An 18,822-nucleotide genomic window follows, 5' to 3' on the forward strand; every position below is an offset into this window, starting at 1 on the left:
TATCAAAATCGTGGTTTTACGTTTAATAATTGGCTGATAAAGGTATTTGGTATTTCAGCTTATAGCTACATAATAACATCTCTTGTGTTCAAAAGAAATACAGTAACGGCCTCTCCGTTCCAAGAATCTTAAAAAACATTTCCCTTTGTTGGACTGCAGTCTACTTTAAAAACATTCAGCAGAAAGCAGCCAAAATCACTCACACTAACCCAGTTAACGAACAAAACATAATCCGGACAGACTTAGGAGAAAGACTTCTTCAAAAGAGCAGAGTAGTTCCTTAAATCAAAGCTCTGGTTTGTCTCCTCTAGCTTCAACTATTTCTTTAAAGTCCGTTGCTTCTCTGCGTGTTCAACAGTCTTTTCCTCCACGTATAGCCCTTTACGTCGCCTCACGCTGTTCATGTATTTTCGCGCTTGGTTTTCCGAGTCCGCTTTCTCGCCAAAATGAGTGTATTCCTCTTCTGTTGTGGGAACCCAGAATGGATCAATATCCACAACCTACGACAAGAAAGGGAAGAAACGACCAAAAAGACAAGTTAGAATAATCATATCACCTTCTTTGTGCCAAGGTACAATTTCGATTTACAGAAAACAATTCCACGGGCTAACAAACGTAATTAGGATCGGTCGGCAGTTTCCGAATGGTCGCGAGCTACACCGGAAAAAGCCGACCGACTCCGAGTAGAAACGTCTATCTTCGCCAATGGAGAGGAAAAACATATGATGACTCAGCTTTACAGAGATCGATCGGAGTAGTGTTACTGGAGTTGGCTGTTACTTGCGAGAGAAAAACGCATTGAAACCCTTGCAATAATCAATCAGAAACACGGAACTATGTAAGGCTTCCTCATCAGTATAAACTCTTTGGAATTGATTCATTGCTGTTACAATTAAATCAATTTCATCCATTACACAGGTGACTGACGGAAAAGCGTCCAATGAACATTTATTAGCGAATGTACTTTTTACCACTGATTGAGGGGCAATTGTTTTCTTCTGACGAGATACCTTCATTTTTCGCACTTCATATAGCACGATTAACCCCTTTACGCCTACATACTGCTTATGCAATGCTCTCTCGTGGTATACCATGGAATATTCCACGAGTCACTTGTATTTTCTTTTGTGTTTTGTAGGCTCGTGAGTATACCAAGAAAATGCAAGTGACAAGCGGGATATTACATGGTATACCACGAGAGGGCGTTGTATAACTATATTACATCATGCCACAGAAAATACAGTGGTCGACACAATCAATGTCACATACGCGCGGCGCATGATGGGAAGGTTAAATGCAATACCATCGAATATACGACGGCTTTCCTGTATTCCGATTGGCTGTATTTTTCTATGGCATGGTATAAAATGTTATACTAAAAAGATCAAGAAGCACCCTTAAAATCTCACCTCCCAGTGACTGAACACAAGCTGTGGATTGGCCAGTCCACTGGTCCGTTTTCGTATTTCTTCCGCAAATCCAAAACTTTCTGCTACCGGAAGTACAGCTGTGACGTCAAACACGTCTGAACCTTCCTTCATTTCCTCTCTCAGCACCCGTCCCTCTCGTTTCGATACAACCGCGTACATTCGACCCAGGACCTCGGCAGTAGCTTGAATGTCGCAAGTGTACATAGCGGCCATGAGACGAACTGGCTGAAGAAGAAAAGCGCGCCTGCAGCCTTCCTTGACAGCGGACATGAGCTGTCCTGAGAACGGTCCGAATCTATCGAGTCTTTGTGAAGGAGGATTTTTCACATTACCATCTTCTGTTTCAGTCTGAGTTAAGATACCATCTGTCGATGAGTTTTTAACATTTTCATCGTTCTCCTCGTTAGTTTTGTCCTCATTGTTGTCATTCTCAGTCACATTCTGTTCAACAATTTTGTCGTCCTCGTATGACAGACTTGCTTGTGATGGATCTGTTAATCCAGTCATACCTGTTATACCTGTTGTTGTATTCGAGAGCAAGTCCTGCTCCGTTGAAATCCAATTCTCGATGACAAAGCACACGCCCATCAAAGGTTCCTCACAAAGAGGTCCGGCTAATGTGGCCAGCTGAAAGCCGCTTATAATACTGTTATCATAATCCCAATAACTGCTATCGGATGGCACAAAAGTATTTCCTGAAGCAATCGAAATAACTAAAAGTTACTAAGGCCATTCTTACACTACTTTCTCGGCACGGGACAATGTCTCGTACAAAATGTGCGGAAACTTAATTGCGACACAAACCTGTACGAAAGGCCTGCCTACGATTTGGTGAACTGTCATTACAAAATGTGAAGTTACAACGAAGAATTTAGATTTCCAAACAAGTGCTAGAGCTATGTTTGGAGACTGCAAGGAATATTTGCGTGTAGACTTTTGGGTAAAATGATTTGATACAGCCGTGGGGAGCGTCCGAGTTCCAAGCACAGAGCTACTAAATTACAATGGTTCCCTCAAACAGGGTGCAATCACAAAACATTTCACGAAAATAACGAACATACCTGATAATCCCAGAGTGTGCCACATTGAAGGTCGTTTATATCCAGGAATCCTGTTTAACAACACATTACTGCCAACCCTACGAGGTCCAAATGCCCAGATATGATCAGCAGCGCCATCCCACATACTGCCTGCCTCTTTAAAAGCATTGCAGAGCTCTTGATAGAAACATTTCAATGCTTCTCTTGTCGAGAGCTTAACTTGTTCTGCTAACTGTCTCCGCTCTGAGATGCTTGTAGCAGATGAAACTGTCACCAGTATTTTGATCAAATCGCTTTTCTTATCCAGTAACTGAGTTACATCCTCTGGGAGTGGCATAGCCCTGATGTGAACACTACACAATTTGTTTGCTGTCCTGATTTCAATGAGGCCTTTCTCTTTGTCAAGGACGTTTCTAACACCTTCGCTTCCTTCTTCATCCTCGTTCTGTTTTGGCTGCGCCGCGACTGTTTCGCTGACAATAGCTTCGTTGACTCTGTCTACGGTAGGAGGTATGACGATGGTCTCTCTGAATGGAACTATAGGCGCTGACACGTTGAGTTTGATGCAGGCGAAGCGTTGTTTTAGGTCGTCAATGCACCGCTGTAGATGAACCTCGCCTGCCCCTACGATCACGTGTTCACCTGAAGTGAAGAAAATTATCAAGGTATATGAGAAAAAACATGACAGAAATTTCACGCACACTTAATTCTAAAATATTACCCAACACCCTGAAAAGCAAACTGATAAGCAATTAACGAAAATTCTAAAAGGAAATTTTTCAGTTGAGAATAAGCGAGCTTCGTTTCTTGGAGTCACTAATTAATGTTAACCTTTTTCAAATAAACGCCACCTTTTTCAACTGTTCATGATTTCATAGCAGGTTGAATTTATAATAGGACTGACCAATTTCATACGAGATCGATTTACACGCGTAGGTCTAAAATTTGACAGAAAGTATATTGTAAAATGTTGCTACATTGCTAAACGATTTTGCTACGTTACTCCAGTGAAACGCTGTCCCCCTTGCCCCTCGTTTTACAATTTTCTCTCCCGTTTTATTATTCCAATTCTGTTGAGGGAGATATACGTGATCCAATCAGAAGTGTACCAACAACTTTTGTCTGAAATTATAGCTGCTAGTGTGGAAAGTGAAATGCGCCTGACGTGTGACAGCTTACCAGTTTCTTGGACTAAAGTTTCAACACAAGGATCAGCCTGATTAAGTAGCCTCATTCCCCTAGCAAGCGCCGGCATGTCGGCGGGGTGGACTGGTTCTACTGCTACACGTACAATGGGGCGAGCCTCGATTGGAAGAGCAGTAAATGGCGGGCAAGAAACAGTGCTGGAGATTGTAGCCGACTTCAGCACGTGACTTTCGAGACCGCCTATCCCCAGGACGTTCCCGGCCGGCACAGAATCGAGGGCGTCGAGCTCTCGACCCATTAGTAAGTAGAGGTCTTGTACGGTGAAGCACGCCACGTGTTGGTTTGTACCACGGTCCACTGATTTTGCTACTGACAATCCCTCGCTAGTCTCTTCTTTGTCACTGCTTGTAAGTGGAAAAAAAAAAATAGACAAACATCAATAGCACTGTCAATAAAATTCACAAATTAGAGAATATGACCCGAACAATGTTTATTTCCCATTCATTGTCCCATATACTCCATACTAATGAACAGAGATCTTTTTGTGTACTATCAAGGATTTTCAGTTTCCTTTGGACTTTGTACCAGTACAATTCTCAATAACAAAATAATGAAAAGGTGTACCATCTTTTTACTTTACTACCAATGCTTATTGCAAACACCTACACCCTCTGTCCTAGGGGTTAACATCCGGTTACCATAAAAGGTCTGCGTTTATCGTTTTCATGAAGAAAAGCCTTATCCTTACAGTTAAACACAGCGGACAGTTTGTGATGGGAAATTACGCACTACCTGTCTGGTATAGTTTGATCGAGGTCCTCTAAAGGTACCAAATCTTCACTAAGGCTCTCTCGTGGATCATGTTTTGGGCCTAACACGTACAGTTGTTGTCCCTTCTTGATAGTCCCACTGTACACCCGCGCGAACGCTAGCACGTGACTTTTAGGGACCTCCTTCTCGTCTCTTGGTTTTATCTTCATTTCATTGTTTTCGTTTTCCTTGTTATCTTTGTTGGCTGGCTCGAGGATAAGAGGAGTTCCATTTTCCAAGCCAGTGTTATTTGCCATCATCTCGGCGTGTCTTTGTCGAGCTTGTTCGCGTCGAGCCCCAATTTCGTCTTGAGTCAAAGGCCTTAAACATGAACCAAGAGAAAAATAAAGAATGAATCAAATTTTCTGAAGGTATTAGGAACAATTACACAAAAAACCTAACCTTACAAACTGACTTCGTTACCAAATAGAAAATAGGACTGGAAAATACGAGAAATGCCGGAGTGGAAACATGAATATTTTTCCCTTGGCTGGTTGCCTGGTGTACAAAATCACCTCTTAAAGGATTCATACCGGTTAGCGTAAAGCTCTAAAAGTGCCTAGTAGTTTACTGGAACTCAACCAGGCACAAACATGCAGCTGAACTAAAGGTTACGGTCTTACGTATTCGTTGAATTACACAATTGTAAAACTACAACACGTGAGTCCGTAAAATCCTCTGATTTGTGTGTAACAATTTACGATTGCAACTTAAGAACTATCACAGGATGAGAGAATGAACATGTACAAGTGTACCTCTTGCGATGTTTCGGCAAGGCACTGTCTTCAACTGCAAACATTTTGGAAACAAAAACAATAACTGGTGCATCATCAGAAGACGTGCAGGCCAGAAAATCTGAAAGAAAAAGAAAGTAAACGAAATTAAAAAACATAAACATTAAAAAAGACTGGATACAAGTTTGTGATAAGGCTGGCTACTGTATACCGTTTCAGGAAGTGTTTTTCTATCCCTGGGCAGCTTGTTTTAAACACTGAGGGTATCATTAAAAGATGACACAAAAGTTTCCTATACATTCTTCTTAGAGTCTTATCTAAATTAGTATAAATCTATTTGCGTCGTATCACGAATGCCGTTCACTTACTGGCTACACTCTGTTGTAGATAGTGGGTAGCCTAGCAGTGCGCGATTGATAACAAAATGGCGGTCGCCTCTTTACGTTTTTGAAGTGTCTGGGAGGATTTAGATTGAATTTACCAGTCCAGGCGATAACTTACTACTGAATTTATACTAAAACAATTCGATTATTCACTCTCGATTAATATAGCGCGATAGTTGACGAGGGCGCCCGAGTCAACCATAACACTACATAATTGACAGCGAATAATCTAATAGTCAACTATAGAGCAAGACTCCATATAGAACACTTCAATTCTTGCAAAATTCTTCTTCCAGAGGCACAAATAAATTCTGTGATTGCTTAATAGACCACGAAAGTAGCAAATAGTACTTAGTCCTAATACCTTAAGCAAATCAAACTGTAAGGTACCACACCCAAATTTAGGCAAAACTCTGAAGAGAAATGACTTGAAGCCGTAGGATATCAGAACACTAGAAATGGCTACTGATTAGCTAATTGCAAATTTGCGTATTGTAAATTGATATACAATTAAGAACATAAGAGAGTCAGGCAGATTACCAGAGGCAAGGGATTACGACAGAAAGAGGACTCAGTGTTTCTCTAAAACATAAGGTAACATGTATAAAACGCTTGACTACTGATAAGACTTACCGTTTTTCAAGCTTTGTGTCTCCTCGGGTAGGGAGTCAAACGTCCTTACCCCACTACACATCAGCTTCTCCACTCTCTCATTGATCATATCTCGTGGACTGGGAAGTTTGTCCACCACCATGGCCAGTAAGGAACCAGAGAGTGGAAGCCATTGATCAAACAAGGCCTTGAGATGCACACGAGTGTCTGTGTGCCGACTGTCTCTTGCTGAGATCTTCAGATTTAATGATTTCACTATCTGTTCTGTTTTGATTTTGTCCCTGTAATAAAAAGATAGTCTTGTAGGAACTTTGTTGTAGGCAAACAATTTGAAGGTACTCAGAGGTTAAGTGAGTACACTTTAAATTTGGAAAGAAAAAGAGATGGGGACTCCAGAAGATGGTTTTAAACAAGGTGGTCATAATTATTAGCAAGGATTCCAGTAACGAAACTTCTAAATTTGGGACCAAACAATCAGTGTTCATAATGGTAACGTTATTAAAAGTATGGTTAGAGTGGCTACGTATTGACTACAGCCATGCCAGAAAAATTTGTTGACGACATCTTAACTCCTCTTTGTGAATGTAAAATCACATCATTCCACTTGACTTATTATGCAAAATCGTTGCCCTTTCCTTTCCCATGCTCTCTGAGAAGAATCTTATAAAAGACCCTTTTATAGCCCTATACTATCTCTGACATAATGAGCGAAGAGGGAACCTTCCTCATAGAGAAGGCCTATTTGTACAAGTCACAAACTGTGCTGAAAACTGTAAACGTACCTCTTAAGAACTGCCTCGTACACAGCCCAAATGTTCTCCAGTATAAACTGTACAAACAGCGGCTTCTTAGCCTTGGCCTGGGCACCTTTGAAAATCCTTTTTGATTTGGAATGAAGGTAGAAGTCTCCCCACAGAGTCTTGGTGAGGATGTTTTTATTTATTCCAAGTTTACTGGCGTACATTTCAGCAAAGTCATTGATGCTGGTGAAATAAGGTAAATAAACACATTTGTAGAATTGTTAACATGAAAGTACAGTGGAACTCTACCTTATGGCCACCTTGTTAAAAGGATCACCTTGTCAGTATGGCCATTCTGATCTTTTCTTACCCGGCAAAATGGCCATACATTTTCTGATTAGAAAACCCTGTTAATGTGGCCACCCTGTTAATATGGCCAATGGTCACATTCTGAAATTCCAACCTGTATAATCCTATAGAATTTTACCCTGATTAGTAATTATACGGTCACTCCAACCAGTCATGTTCATTTTGCCATGATTACTATTGTACATACTGATTGAAGATCATTTTTTTTCTACACTCCAGATGCTTATTAAAGTAGTGTTGCCTAGAAGTACAATTGTGATATATCTGTCAAGAAGTTACTTCATGGCCCATTGGTGACCATATTAATGGAGTTCCACTGTACAGAAATAGTTTCCAAATGTATTTCAAGGATAAATGTTATGCCTTGGTTTGAAAATGAGAACATTTCGAGGAGATGGTAGTCAATGTACAATGAGCTAAAATTAAGGAGATCCTTGGGGAAGGAAGTCATTCTCTACAAAATGAAGCATGTACAATGTATATTCAGCCTATGACTTGACCTTACTTGCCCTAATACCGGTACATCAGTTACAGTAGTAGGTTTTAGAAGTTCAGTTCCAGAGGTTGAGGGTTCAAATGACAATGAGGTCAAAGATGTGTAACATAATTGAATTTAATCTGAAAATTTCACTCACTAACCTAAAACCCCATCCATCAATTGCACTTGTAAATACAACATTTCCCAAATCAGGTGAAAAGTACAACAACGAATCATCTGTTTCTTCAAGGCCTGAACTCCACTCATCAATAGACACAGCAATATCATCCGTTACTGGTTTGTCATTTGAGGTCTTTTCAGGTGTGGCTTTAGTGGAATTTTTTTCCAAGACATCAGTTGTAAAGAGAGCAGCTGTGATGGCATTAACCTGAGTGGAAAACAACAAATCATAAAACTAATGTTTTTATACCTAATCATACCTTTTGGTTTTGTATCTGATTGGTTCAGTAGGCAGCATTTTTTATACCAGTCAGAGCACAGTAAAGCTAAACCAAAGCAACTCAGGATTACTTTCAACACCCAAATAAACAGCAATCTAGGATTCAACACACTCTTTCCATTCCTCAGACCCTTGCCAAGCTACCAGGCTACAAACAATGCATGGTTCTGTGGAAGAGCACCCCACCCCACCATGGATGAAGAAAAAAACTTTATCTGAATTGTATGATTAGTGATAATTGACAACGTACTTGTAGGACAAAGAGGGGTTTAGCAGTTCCTCTACTGTTGTCATCTGCATTTCTAACTTTGTGTTGTTAGTTGGAGAATACATGTAAATTAGATGGTGATTACTAGTAGTACTGAACAGGGTGGGACAATCACCTTTTCTAGTATCTGTTGTAAATGAAAGTGTGCCTCAGCTGGAGAGTACTTCAGTTCAGTTATCAACCTGTCAATCTTGTTCAATACCAAACAAGGACGAATGTTCTCCAGCCAAGCTTGACGTAACACCACGTGAGTCTGCAAGTGAAGAATAGAAATATCCAGGAATTTAAAGGTCAATTCCAGAGTTTGTGGAAGCGTATCAGAACCAGATCTTTAACTTTGATTCTGAGTGGCTTAAAAATAACTTTCCAATCGTGACTTGCTTAGACACATCCCTCTGTACTTTGCATCCACTGCATGTATTTGTGTCAAGTTTTGATTGGTTCACTGGATTGCCCATGTAATTTTTGATTAGCCAAAGCGATTAATTTGGTTTGGTTTCAGGATACTCAGTTGAAAAGTGCTCTAATAGGCCTTCAGTAGCACTTTCAAATAACAATACTGACAAAAGTTCAAATGAGGCCTACTGTGAAATTGATGTTAGCAGTACTTATTAATAGTACTTATCCTATACATTGGTAAGAGTGACCAAGGGATTTTTGAACCACAAGAAAGTTATAATCAGCCCCTTATTTGAATTTAAACTAAACATGATATCTAACCTGTGGACAGACCCCTTCTACCGCATCCACCACAACAATTGCACCATCACAGAGCCTCACAGCTGTTGACACCTAAAGTATTTCACAATTTTATTACAATAACTGTAAATACAAGTATTGAAGAGAAAGTTCAAATTGATCCAATACACAAAGCTGAAAGAAAACAATTTGTAATTTATCGTTTTATTACTGTCTTGCTCCTGACCAATAGTAGCAAAAACGTTGATGAAACATTAGATGCTGAGGAACTACATCCCTGTACAGCCCCTGGTCAAACTTCGCAACATCCACAGAACTTAATTCTTTTGTCTGCACTGTTTTACATTTTGCCTTGGCACATGTTACAAGTAGCTGTTGCAAACTGAGCCACAACTATTGTTATCCTGATAGTAAACTGGTGTTAATAACTAGTGCCCTCTGCCTGGCTTGGAGGATAAGTTATTATGCAAGCTACAGGAAATGTATGACATACTACTAACAAGAAATACGCCTTAAGTATATGAAACTTTCTACCATGCCATAGAAAATAACGCCAATCAGAATACAGGAGAGCTGTTGTATTCTCAACAGTGTTACATCTAACCTTTACATCATGCACAGCGCAAGTGTCACGTTGATTGTGTTGGCCACCATATTTCTCATAGTATACTTAACAATTATTCCATGAGCGCTTGTTGGATATGAGATGGTAGATAGCCAACATGGTGCGTGCACAGCACCAAGTTGGCTATAAACATCTTATATCCAACAAGGGCGAGTGGAATAATTACTGTTTTATGTAAAACACCCCCAAAATATAGAAAACTAGACTAAAATAAAAATAAAAACACCCCCCAAAATCACTTGTAGAGCACGGTATAATGGCTCATAACCCATGATGGCTAAGCCAATGAAAACTCTCAAATTGCATTATCCAGTGATATCCCATTTGTGACTTGTATTTTCTTGGTAGACACACGTGACTTAAAGCTTGTTTATATACCAAGAAAACAAAAATGACATGTGAGATATTCCAGGGATTCCATGGTATACCACTCAAAAGCGTTGCATAACTAGTATGTACACCCTGTATATGATTAAGACAACAAAAGAATTCCTGTGCTTGCCTCACTGGAAAAATCCACATGCCCTGGAGAATCAATAAGGTTCACTATATACTCTTCTTCATCTATAACAAAAGTAATAAAAAAAGGCATTTTAAAATAAATTGAAATTTGGAACAATGTCCATTTTATCTAAGTCCACTCTAGAGCTAATGGACAAGGCATAAACAAGAGTAAGAACAATCCTGGATCAGGAAAAAAAACACATTCACACATTCAGTGAAATTAAAACCATGTTCTGTATAGATGTACACTGCATGACTAGTGTACAGAAGGTAATCAATCAATGAATCTTTATTTATTTATTTATTCATTTATTTATAGAGGGTAAAACACGTAATAGTTATACAACTAATAAACTTGTGGCCTTCTACAATATACAATAATTAAAAATCTAATCATTAAAATCAATATTATTATTATTGTTTCCAACTAACCTTTGGTAAAAAGCAGAGAGATTGCGCTTGATTTCATTGTTATTCCTCTAAGTTGTTCATCTTCACGGCTATCCATGTATCTTAACTGATAAAATAATTCATTATTAATAGCAGTTTATCAAAATCTTTCCTTTCACTGTTCTTTCATTTTACTTCAACAAAATCATCTAACAATGAAGATGAAAGATAGATAACTAACTCCCAACATACACTGTATCAAACATCATAAAATTAGAGAAGCCAATAGGCTTGATCACCCATTGCTGCTTGGGAAAAAAGTCTGTGTTCCTCTCCCGAAGGAGAAATGCAACCAGACCTGAGAAAGTGGCAGATATCAAGCCTAAGATATCAATCTTACACTTACCACCCCGCCCCCCTCCCCCAAGGGACTCTTGGTCACTTTTTCAACTCAACACATCCCTAGATTATACTAGAAAAGTTTTAGTCTTAAATACTCAGCCCTCCACCCAGGTCCCTTCCCCACCTACTGGACTTAAGACAAAGTTCAGAATAGGGCATCCCTATATCAACCCTGGTCAAGGATAGGGGGGAGGGGGGAGGTTGGGGATAGATATTGGAAAGGGTTTGTATGATAACCCATTCAACCTAGTGAGCTATTAAACTTTGTATTTAGACTATTTTTTAAGTGTTCTTGGCGTTTCTTTAGACAGCTTGCTATTTCCTTGCCGTTTAAGACATGACTGTTTCACGTGTGGACATGTTCTGTGGCACTACTGTACAAGCTAGCGCTTACATAGAGAAGACTTACTTTGCCTGCCATACGTTGTGAAATGATCCCATTACTAGCTACCAATGCATCCGCTATTGTTGTTTTACCTACAAAGCGTGATTTATAAATGAGATGAAATATGGGCTTATCCAAAGAAAACAAAAGCATTCAAATTTTACTTGAATATTTCAACTTCTCAAACTTACCGTGGTCAACATGGGCCAAAATACAAATATTCCTGATATTTTTTGAATTTTTCTGGAGCTCAGAAAGATGCTGAGGAGTGGTGGTTCTCATGGTGTCGTCTATTATGCCAACCAAAGAAAATATTACCTTATTTTCGCCGCGATTCAGACCATTCTACTTTCTACTTTACCATGTTGTGGTGCAATTTTGAGTCCGCAAGCCAGGAGCGGTTGTCTACACTGAGCATGAGTAAACAAGTCGTTTCCAATTCTCCGACCGCGCAACGTGCACTGTCATTCTCTCAAAAATGGTGGGTAAATTTTGGTCTCTTTTGCGTTCTTTTTCCAATCGTTTTCCTTTACTTATAGCAAATCATGTAAAATTGTAGCTACTAGAATTATCTATAGCTCTTATTTAGCTAATCTAGACGTGATTTACTTCGGGAATCTTGGCAAAAATAGTTAGATCCGACGTCTTGTGAAAGGTTTTTTTTTCCTCAGGGCCTGTGGCTTTTTTAGAAATAAGCTTAATTCTGTCTATTATATTTGTGTATCCGTGTGGCCTTTCAAACACCAAATGAAACTTATATATGTTCTATTTACAGTCTCGGCGGTACGATACAAGAACAACGATATTTTCGCCAGAAGGTAAGAAATTGGCAGAATCATTTGAATCTTAATATAGGTATACAGCTGTACAGTGAACATTTCCATGTACATGTAAACTTATGTTGGTAGATGATCGTAATCGATCTACTCAAGTGCTGTCGGTCAATCGAGGGCAATGGGAAAATATCATGTTGGAAATTTAAAGAATTGGTGGCAAACAAGCAATACCTGACTTATTACAGCTCTTAATATGCAGGCAGATTCCACGGCCTTAAGTACATCATCTAATTAAGTATGTTCTCTTTGTAAATAGGGCGACTATATCAAGTGGAATATGCCATGGAGGCAGTAGGTCATGCCGGTATTTGCCTTGGAATTTTGGCTAATGATGGCATTGTATTGGCAGCTGAGAGAAGAAACACAAATAAACTCCTTGATGAAGTGTTTGCTTCAGAAAAAATTTACAAACTACACGAGTAAGTGAGAAACATTTCAATTCAGTCTTCTTGAGCCTGAGACAGTGAATTCATAAATGTTTACTATTTTGGCCGCTAAACTCAAGGTTGTGTATATCATTTCCCTCACCAACTATCAAAGCCGATAAAAACCAGAGAGTAGGTTAGTGATGTGATTACTCTAGCAAAGCCCTTGAGCTAAAACTGTTTGTGCAACTGTGTGCATCCACCCAGAACTTAATCAGATTATCAGCTTGAGATTTCGATGGCATGCTAGTTGACAAGGGTACAGCTCAAGTCAATTGGTATGCATAGAAAACGAGAGTAAATAAATCTAATTGTTTTAGTAAAAATCTACTGTACTAGTCATTCAAAACTTAAACAACAATGCTCTTCACAGACACTTTGAAAATGCAAGGAAGCAGCTGCCATTTTGTTTTCTTTCAGTTTAACAACCACACACTGCTAGGCTACTCACTAATCAAGAACAGAATAGATAGTAGACTTCACCTCCTAGGGTATATGATGGCATGGGGATAAAAACTGTATAAAGATGATGTATGTGTATAACATACTATGGGGATGAAGCTAAGAGCCAGGTGCCAGATAGTTTTACTGGCTGAAAGAGGGCTAAATTGCCAATGGAAATTTTACTGGGGAACAAAGACTTGGAGGAACTGTTAAGATGCAAAGGCCAGAAAAGCTGGCTGGGCTTGTTAATGGGCCAGCTTATTTCTAGCTATAATGCATCCTTATTGACTATCTGGCTATGTCAGTGAGTCCCAAGAAGTCTCAATTATCAAGTCTTGACAGTATGTAGAATTTTGGACAGTTTGGCTCACTTTTGTCTTTCCCATTTCTTTCAGTGACTTGGCTTGCAGTGTTGCTGGTATAACGTCTGACGCCAATGTGTTGACCAATCAACTTAGACTTATAGCTCAGAGGTACAATTACAGTGCTATGCACCATTCTGTTGCTAATTGAGAAAGTTTTTGATTAAATTTTGATATCTTTTTGAAAACCTTTTGTTGGCTTCTATTTGAACCAGTCAATCAAAACATGGGAACTGTTGAGGGTGAAGATGTTAAACTGTCAAATTTACCATTCACTCTCTTGGGAATTTTGTAGGTCTCAACCTGCAAATGTTTAAAACTGGTGTTAAGCTGTCGCATTTTGATCAAACATTTGAAATGGAAGTCATCATAAGTTGTCAAAAAGTTGTCAAAAATTAATTAAAGACTTTCTTAGGTGTCATATGTGGACAAGAAATAGAAATTTTAAAGTGGTTTGACATTTCAGTGTCATGAATGAGCATCATAATCAAGAAAAAAGAGTCAATAATGTTGTTATATCTTTCCACTTTTTTTACACAATGGAGAATTTATGTCGCTGCTCAAGTACATTTAAACATAAGGGACAATTATATTTTGATATCAAGTAAACTTTCATTGTTTGTTGGAAGTGTTGCCTGATCTTGTTTCTTTTCTTACAGATATTTATTACAATTTCAAGAACCCATTCCTTGTGAGCAAGTTGTTAGTTCATTGTGTGATGTGAAACAGGCCTATACACAGTTTGGGGGTAAGTATCAAACACTTGGTACTGGAGCAACCACAAAAAATTTTCTTTTACAAACTAGCTTGTTTATAAAATATTGGCAAAACCCCTTCATCAGTTGCAACAGATGGTAAAATATAATTTTTGATTTGATTAAATCTGTGGTTCATTTCTAATGTAGTAGTATGATCATTATTTATAGGTTTGAGGCCATTTGGTGTGTCTATTCTATACATGGGTTGGGACAAACATTATGGTTATCAGCTGTACCAGAGTGACCCCAGTGGTAACTACAGTGGATGGAAGGCAACATGCATAGGAAATAACAGTGTGGTAAGTTATCCTTTTGTTAGAGTTTTTATATCAAGTACAGTTCAACCTCTGTTTAAGGTGCATCTCCTATAGACACTTGCAATTTACTTCAAATAGACACTTACAATTTTGTGGTCCCAGCCATATACAAACACTACATTATTAACATCCCACCACTGGACACCTCCCAAGGGGAAATTCCCAATGTCCCAAAGATGTTTACTCATGGGAGGTCAAACTATATACATGTACAGGTATATACCAGATCATCTTGTCTTTTTAGTTCACTAGTGTCTTATACAGTACAGTATGTGTGTCTTAGTGACTTACCACCCAACAATATATTATGACTTTTGATTGTGTTTTGTGTTTTATAAGGCTGCAGTTTCTATGCTGAAACAAGAGTACAAGGAAGAGGAGATGGCATTAAAAGATGCTCTTAAATTGGCAGTTAAAGTGCTAGACAAGACTTTGGATATCACAAAATTAACACCTGATAAAGGTTAGATTTGTAAATTGATTGAAAAATAATACAGTTCTTTGCCTGGTTTTGGTATTGGTGGTTGATCTATTGTCATACAGGGTCTATCTTCACTAACATGTTACTCTTTTTTAAGTGACTGCATTATTTATCATAATGAGAGTGTCAATAAAGGAAACAATGAACCTTGTAATTCACCTTAATCAAGGAAAAGAGTGGTACTTACCAGTTTGGGCCAGTCCTTCTTGGGGTACCCAAAAGGCTTCTAATATTGTATTTTTTGTTTTTGTCTGATATAGATGAGGAGCATTAACACTACAATATTATTAATATTTCAGAACAAGTGTTTTCCCTTAATTGTATGCAGAAACTATATTTCAACTTGTTTGATTGGAAAAGTTTATTCCATGTTACAGTTTTTTTTTTCACCATTTTGACTTTTTTTTTTGTAGTTGAGATGTCAACCTTAACTAGAGAAAATGGCACAACAACAATCAAGATTCTAGAAGCTGGAGAAGTTGACGCATTGATCAAAGAACATGAACAAGTGAAAGCAGAAGAAGCAAAGCAAGCTGCTGCCAAGAAATAAACTGTAGTTTTAATTTATGAAAATCCTCGCACTTCCTTATAAACCTTATTTGTTGTTAGCAACTTTGTATTGAATGTGGCAACCTCAGATGCAGTCAAAACCCGGGACAGATGTTGAATGCAAGACATTAAAAATTATTTTACAATACTTTGTAGGTCTGGACAAGTCATGGATAAACTTTGTTCAAGGAACTTTGTAAGAATAAATCTCACTTAAACACTTCCAAGTCCAAATTTCAGCATCCCGGTTCTCTTGTCACATGCAGCTTTTATCTTTCTCCTGAAAGAATTTGATAGAAGGGTTTCTTTCTAAATAGTTCAATCAGGCCTTAATTTTCATACCAGACTGATAATGCCAAACTTCTTCCTGTCAAGAAATCTTTCTATTAAGTATTAGAGAGGATTGTATGATGAGGACAAAAACACTAACAAGAGAATTTGGTTTAAAATGTAGAGAGAATGGTGCAAACTGATTACATCTTGCTCGATGCTGCATGTACATTTTGTAGTTATGTATTACCTGAAAGTTGGAAAGGCCATTAAACATGTTTATTAAATAGATGCTAAAAGAAACATTTGTTTTGGAAACTATGTGTAACATATCTTATCAGTTGAACACTGAGCTCTGAAATATAAACCTGGGATTCAGCTTAACCAGGATTCACTAGGTCAGATTTTTATGCAAAATGAAGCTGTCCTCTCTTTAGCAAGATACATTGGTATGTTGCAGAGTCTGAGGTGCTAACTAACAGGTACACTGTACCCAGAGTTAAGCTTGGGGTCCCTTTCATATAATGTTTATTTCTACTTACTCTTTATGTACTTAATAGTAATAAAAACTGTGTTTTATGCATGTGGCAGGGATTTTGTTTTGTTTTTCAGAAGGTCAGGATTGCATTAATACTGAATAATTCCAGTTGTAAGTTGTAAGGATACAGGTCCTGCCAAACTCTATTAAAGAAACCGCTTTGTTAGGTAACAGTCATTAAAAACTGACATGCAGAGCTTGTCTTCAACAGCTTTCAGTTTTAAACAGTTTCAGAAGGCTTTATTTGTGTCCCACAGTATTTCAGTGCTATTATGGAGAGGCCTTAAATAATAACCTTTTTCTCTGTCTGTGATTTGTGTTTGTTTCCTTGCTTTTGCTTCGTGTTTCTTGCTGCCAAGAAGATAATAAACAAAAAATAGGGAATTCAGCTCCATCTTCAAGAACAAGTTCACGGTCCAAGTTTGTTTTGTTACAATCCAGGTTTGAATCCCACATATTGCAATGAACTACAGTTTCAATGCCAGATGTGACATTTAAGAGCTTGATAAAACCAGTAAGTGGAGTATGTCTTTTGATACTCCTGGATGTTGGTAACTTTTTTTATACCAGTTATAAGCACAAAATTTTCTTAGGAGGAGTGCACCACTAAGGAATGTCATAACTGACTGGTGAGGTAAACAAATTTTAAAAGTGAATACAAAGAAGTTCTCATCTCGTGCGGGGAAGGGGGGGGGGGGGGGCGCACACCCCATGCACACGTCCCCTTGATCCGCCCCTGCCTTGGATCTAAGTCCCCCTCCTTGGCCCCCTTGGCTATTTTAGGTTAATATGGAAGGGCTGAAAGGGCCAGGGAAATCTTGTTCATGTAACTGCCTTTTCTCCACGGCAAGCCTCCCCATTTGAGCACGTTGGGATATTCTGCTGAATTTATATCTAATATAAAAAAGCTTTTTTGGCAAGTTCTAAAGCAGACAGTTTCTTTGGCTTATGTTTTTATTATTAGTTTTCCACTACATGTACCAGTCTCTTGTCCCTGAGGATACTAATTAGGATTCTTGAAATTTTACACTAGATTCTCATCTAGTCATTAAATGCATGTATGCAAATATATGAAATTAAGTTTGATACTATACTGGAGAATTTAGGGCAGTTAACCCTTAATTTCAAGCACAATTTACTTCCTCTACCTAAAGATTAATTTTTTTTTCTTTTTGGTACCTGAACACACATGAATATTTAACCACATAAAGGCTACATCAAGTTAACAGCAAATAGCTGATTAATTACAAAATAAATTCTGCTTTCCTTCTGGAAAGATAAATCTTAAGCCTCAACATCTTGGGACTTTTTACTTTCCTCGAAAATGAGTTCTCTTTTACGAGTTTTTAAAGCCTTAAACTTCTGTATTATTTCTTTCAACTTGATTTCGAGGTTTACCATCTCACAGCTTAGTTCAATGGCGCTCTGAAAGTTCTTTTGACCCGTTCTTAAACATCCAGGAACCAAAATTCCAAACCATTTAAGGGGATCTTGTACAAAGCCATTACTGGAACTTTCTAATGGTAATTTTTCCCCTTTGGAAAGACTCAATTCCTCAATGCCTGTAATTTCATCGTTCAAACTGTCCGATTTTTGTGGTTTTCGCCTCCTGAGAACATTTCTCTCCTCATCCTTTTCATCAATATCAGCTTTTAAAGTTTCCATTACTTTTCCAGGCGCAGATTTCTTCAGCTCAAATGCCATACAGGTGTCCTCTGATTGTTCTTCGGAGTAAACACCTCCAATGTGATACAAGGCATGGTCCATTTTATGACTGTATTGCAAAGCTCCCACGGACTTGTTTCCCATTGAATAACGCGCCTTTGACAAGTTGAGATGGCCATCTCTTATTGCATCGTTCAGATATTCTCTCTTCTCGTGAAGTCGTTCGAGAATGTCGAAAAATTCAATCGTGAGTTGGTCAAGCTGGCTACAAATGTCCTCCATCTTGGAATGTTAGCGGGAGAGACTGGGGATGAGTGTCGTGTCCTGACGACACTCGCTCCAGTCTTTCGAAAAGTTATGCGGGCGATGCTTCCAGCTCACTCAGTTTGACTTATTATCCCACCAATCTGATCTTTATCCAAAGAAGACGACGCCCGTGTTTTTTATCTCCTTACAACCTTGGTTATCAGTACCGATTCCATTGATTATGACTCATTTCGTACCTTAGTGAATGGCTAATGGCCCAAAATGTTCCATTCTTGTAGAGAATGTGATGGAAACCGGAACATGCTTAGTGGCAATGAAGTCCAATCATGCAAAGTATTCACGTGGCGTGCTTCCACTATGCTAAACCGACCAGTCAGAGACCAGTGGGAATACCCGAGAAAAATGGAACGACATTTTCCGATCAAACCAGGCCAG

At 38.6% G+C, this 18,822-nt stretch overlaps 3 protein-coding genes across 4 annotated transcripts; 1 reads left to right on the forward strand and 2 right to left on the reverse strand.

Annotated features, from left to right (window-relative positions):
* Positions 1-8: 8 nt before the first annotated feature.
* Positions 9-11,881, reverse strand: LOC110042135 (elongation factor-like GTPase 1). Of its 2 annotated transcripts, none has more exons than XM_020747484.2 (15): positions 11,667-11,881; positions 11,500-11,567; positions 10,731-10,815; positions 10,297-10,358; positions 9,191-9,262; positions 8,586-8,723; positions 7,904-8,130; positions 6,938-7,138; positions 6,177-6,436; positions 5,182-5,281; positions 4,409-4,747; positions 3,650-4,017; positions 2,492-3,112; positions 1,410-2,125; positions 9-500 (listed from the first exon to the last, which is right to left on the reverse strand). In XM_020747484.2, the coding sequence occupies exons 1-15, from the start codon at positions 11,755-11,757 to the stop codon at positions 318-320; spliced, it is 3,531 nt and encodes a 1,176-aa protein (XP_020603143.2). In that variant the 5' UTR covers positions 11,758-11,881; the 3' UTR covers positions 9-317. The 2 variants fall into 2 exon arrangements, with proteins under 2 accessions (XP_020603143.2, XP_020603142.2); XM_020747483.2 differs by having other exon boundaries at positions 3,650-4,020.
* An 18-nt stretch (positions 11,882-11,899) lies between these two features.
* LOC110042136 (proteasome subunit alpha type-4-like) lies at positions 11,900-16,680 on the forward strand. Its single transcript, XM_020747485.2, has 8 exons — positions 11,900-11,956; positions 12,251-12,293; positions 12,568-12,730; positions 13,576-13,653; positions 14,202-14,290; positions 14,469-14,599; positions 14,957-15,080; positions 15,512-16,680. The coding sequence occupies exons 1-8, from the start codon at positions 11,954-11,956 to the stop codon at positions 15,646-15,648; spliced, it is 768 nt and encodes a 255-aa protein (XP_020603144.2). The 5' UTR covers positions 11,900-11,953; the 3' UTR covers positions 15,649-16,680.
* A 711-nt stretch (positions 16,681-17,391) lies between these two features.
* Positions 17,392-18,432, reverse strand: LOC110042139 (vacuolar ATPase assembly protein VMA22-like). The gene has a single exon (XM_020747487.2). The coding sequence runs from the start codon at positions 18,400-18,402 to the stop codon at positions 17,740-17,742; it is 663 nt and encodes a 220-aa protein (XP_020603146.1). The 5' UTR covers positions 18,403-18,432; the 3' UTR covers positions 17,392-17,739.
* Between the last annotated feature and the right edge of the window lie 390 nt (positions 18,433-18,822).

The sequence above is a fragment of the Orbicella faveolata genome, unplaced genomic scaffold, assembly GCF_042242905.1.
Source record: "Orbicella faveolata isolate gen_17 unplaced genomic scaffold, um_ofav_v1 contig_26, whole genome shotgun sequence".
In the NCBI taxonomy this organism is placed as follows: Eukaryota; Metazoa; Cnidaria; class Anthozoa; order Scleractinia; family Merulinidae; genus Orbicella; species Orbicella faveolata.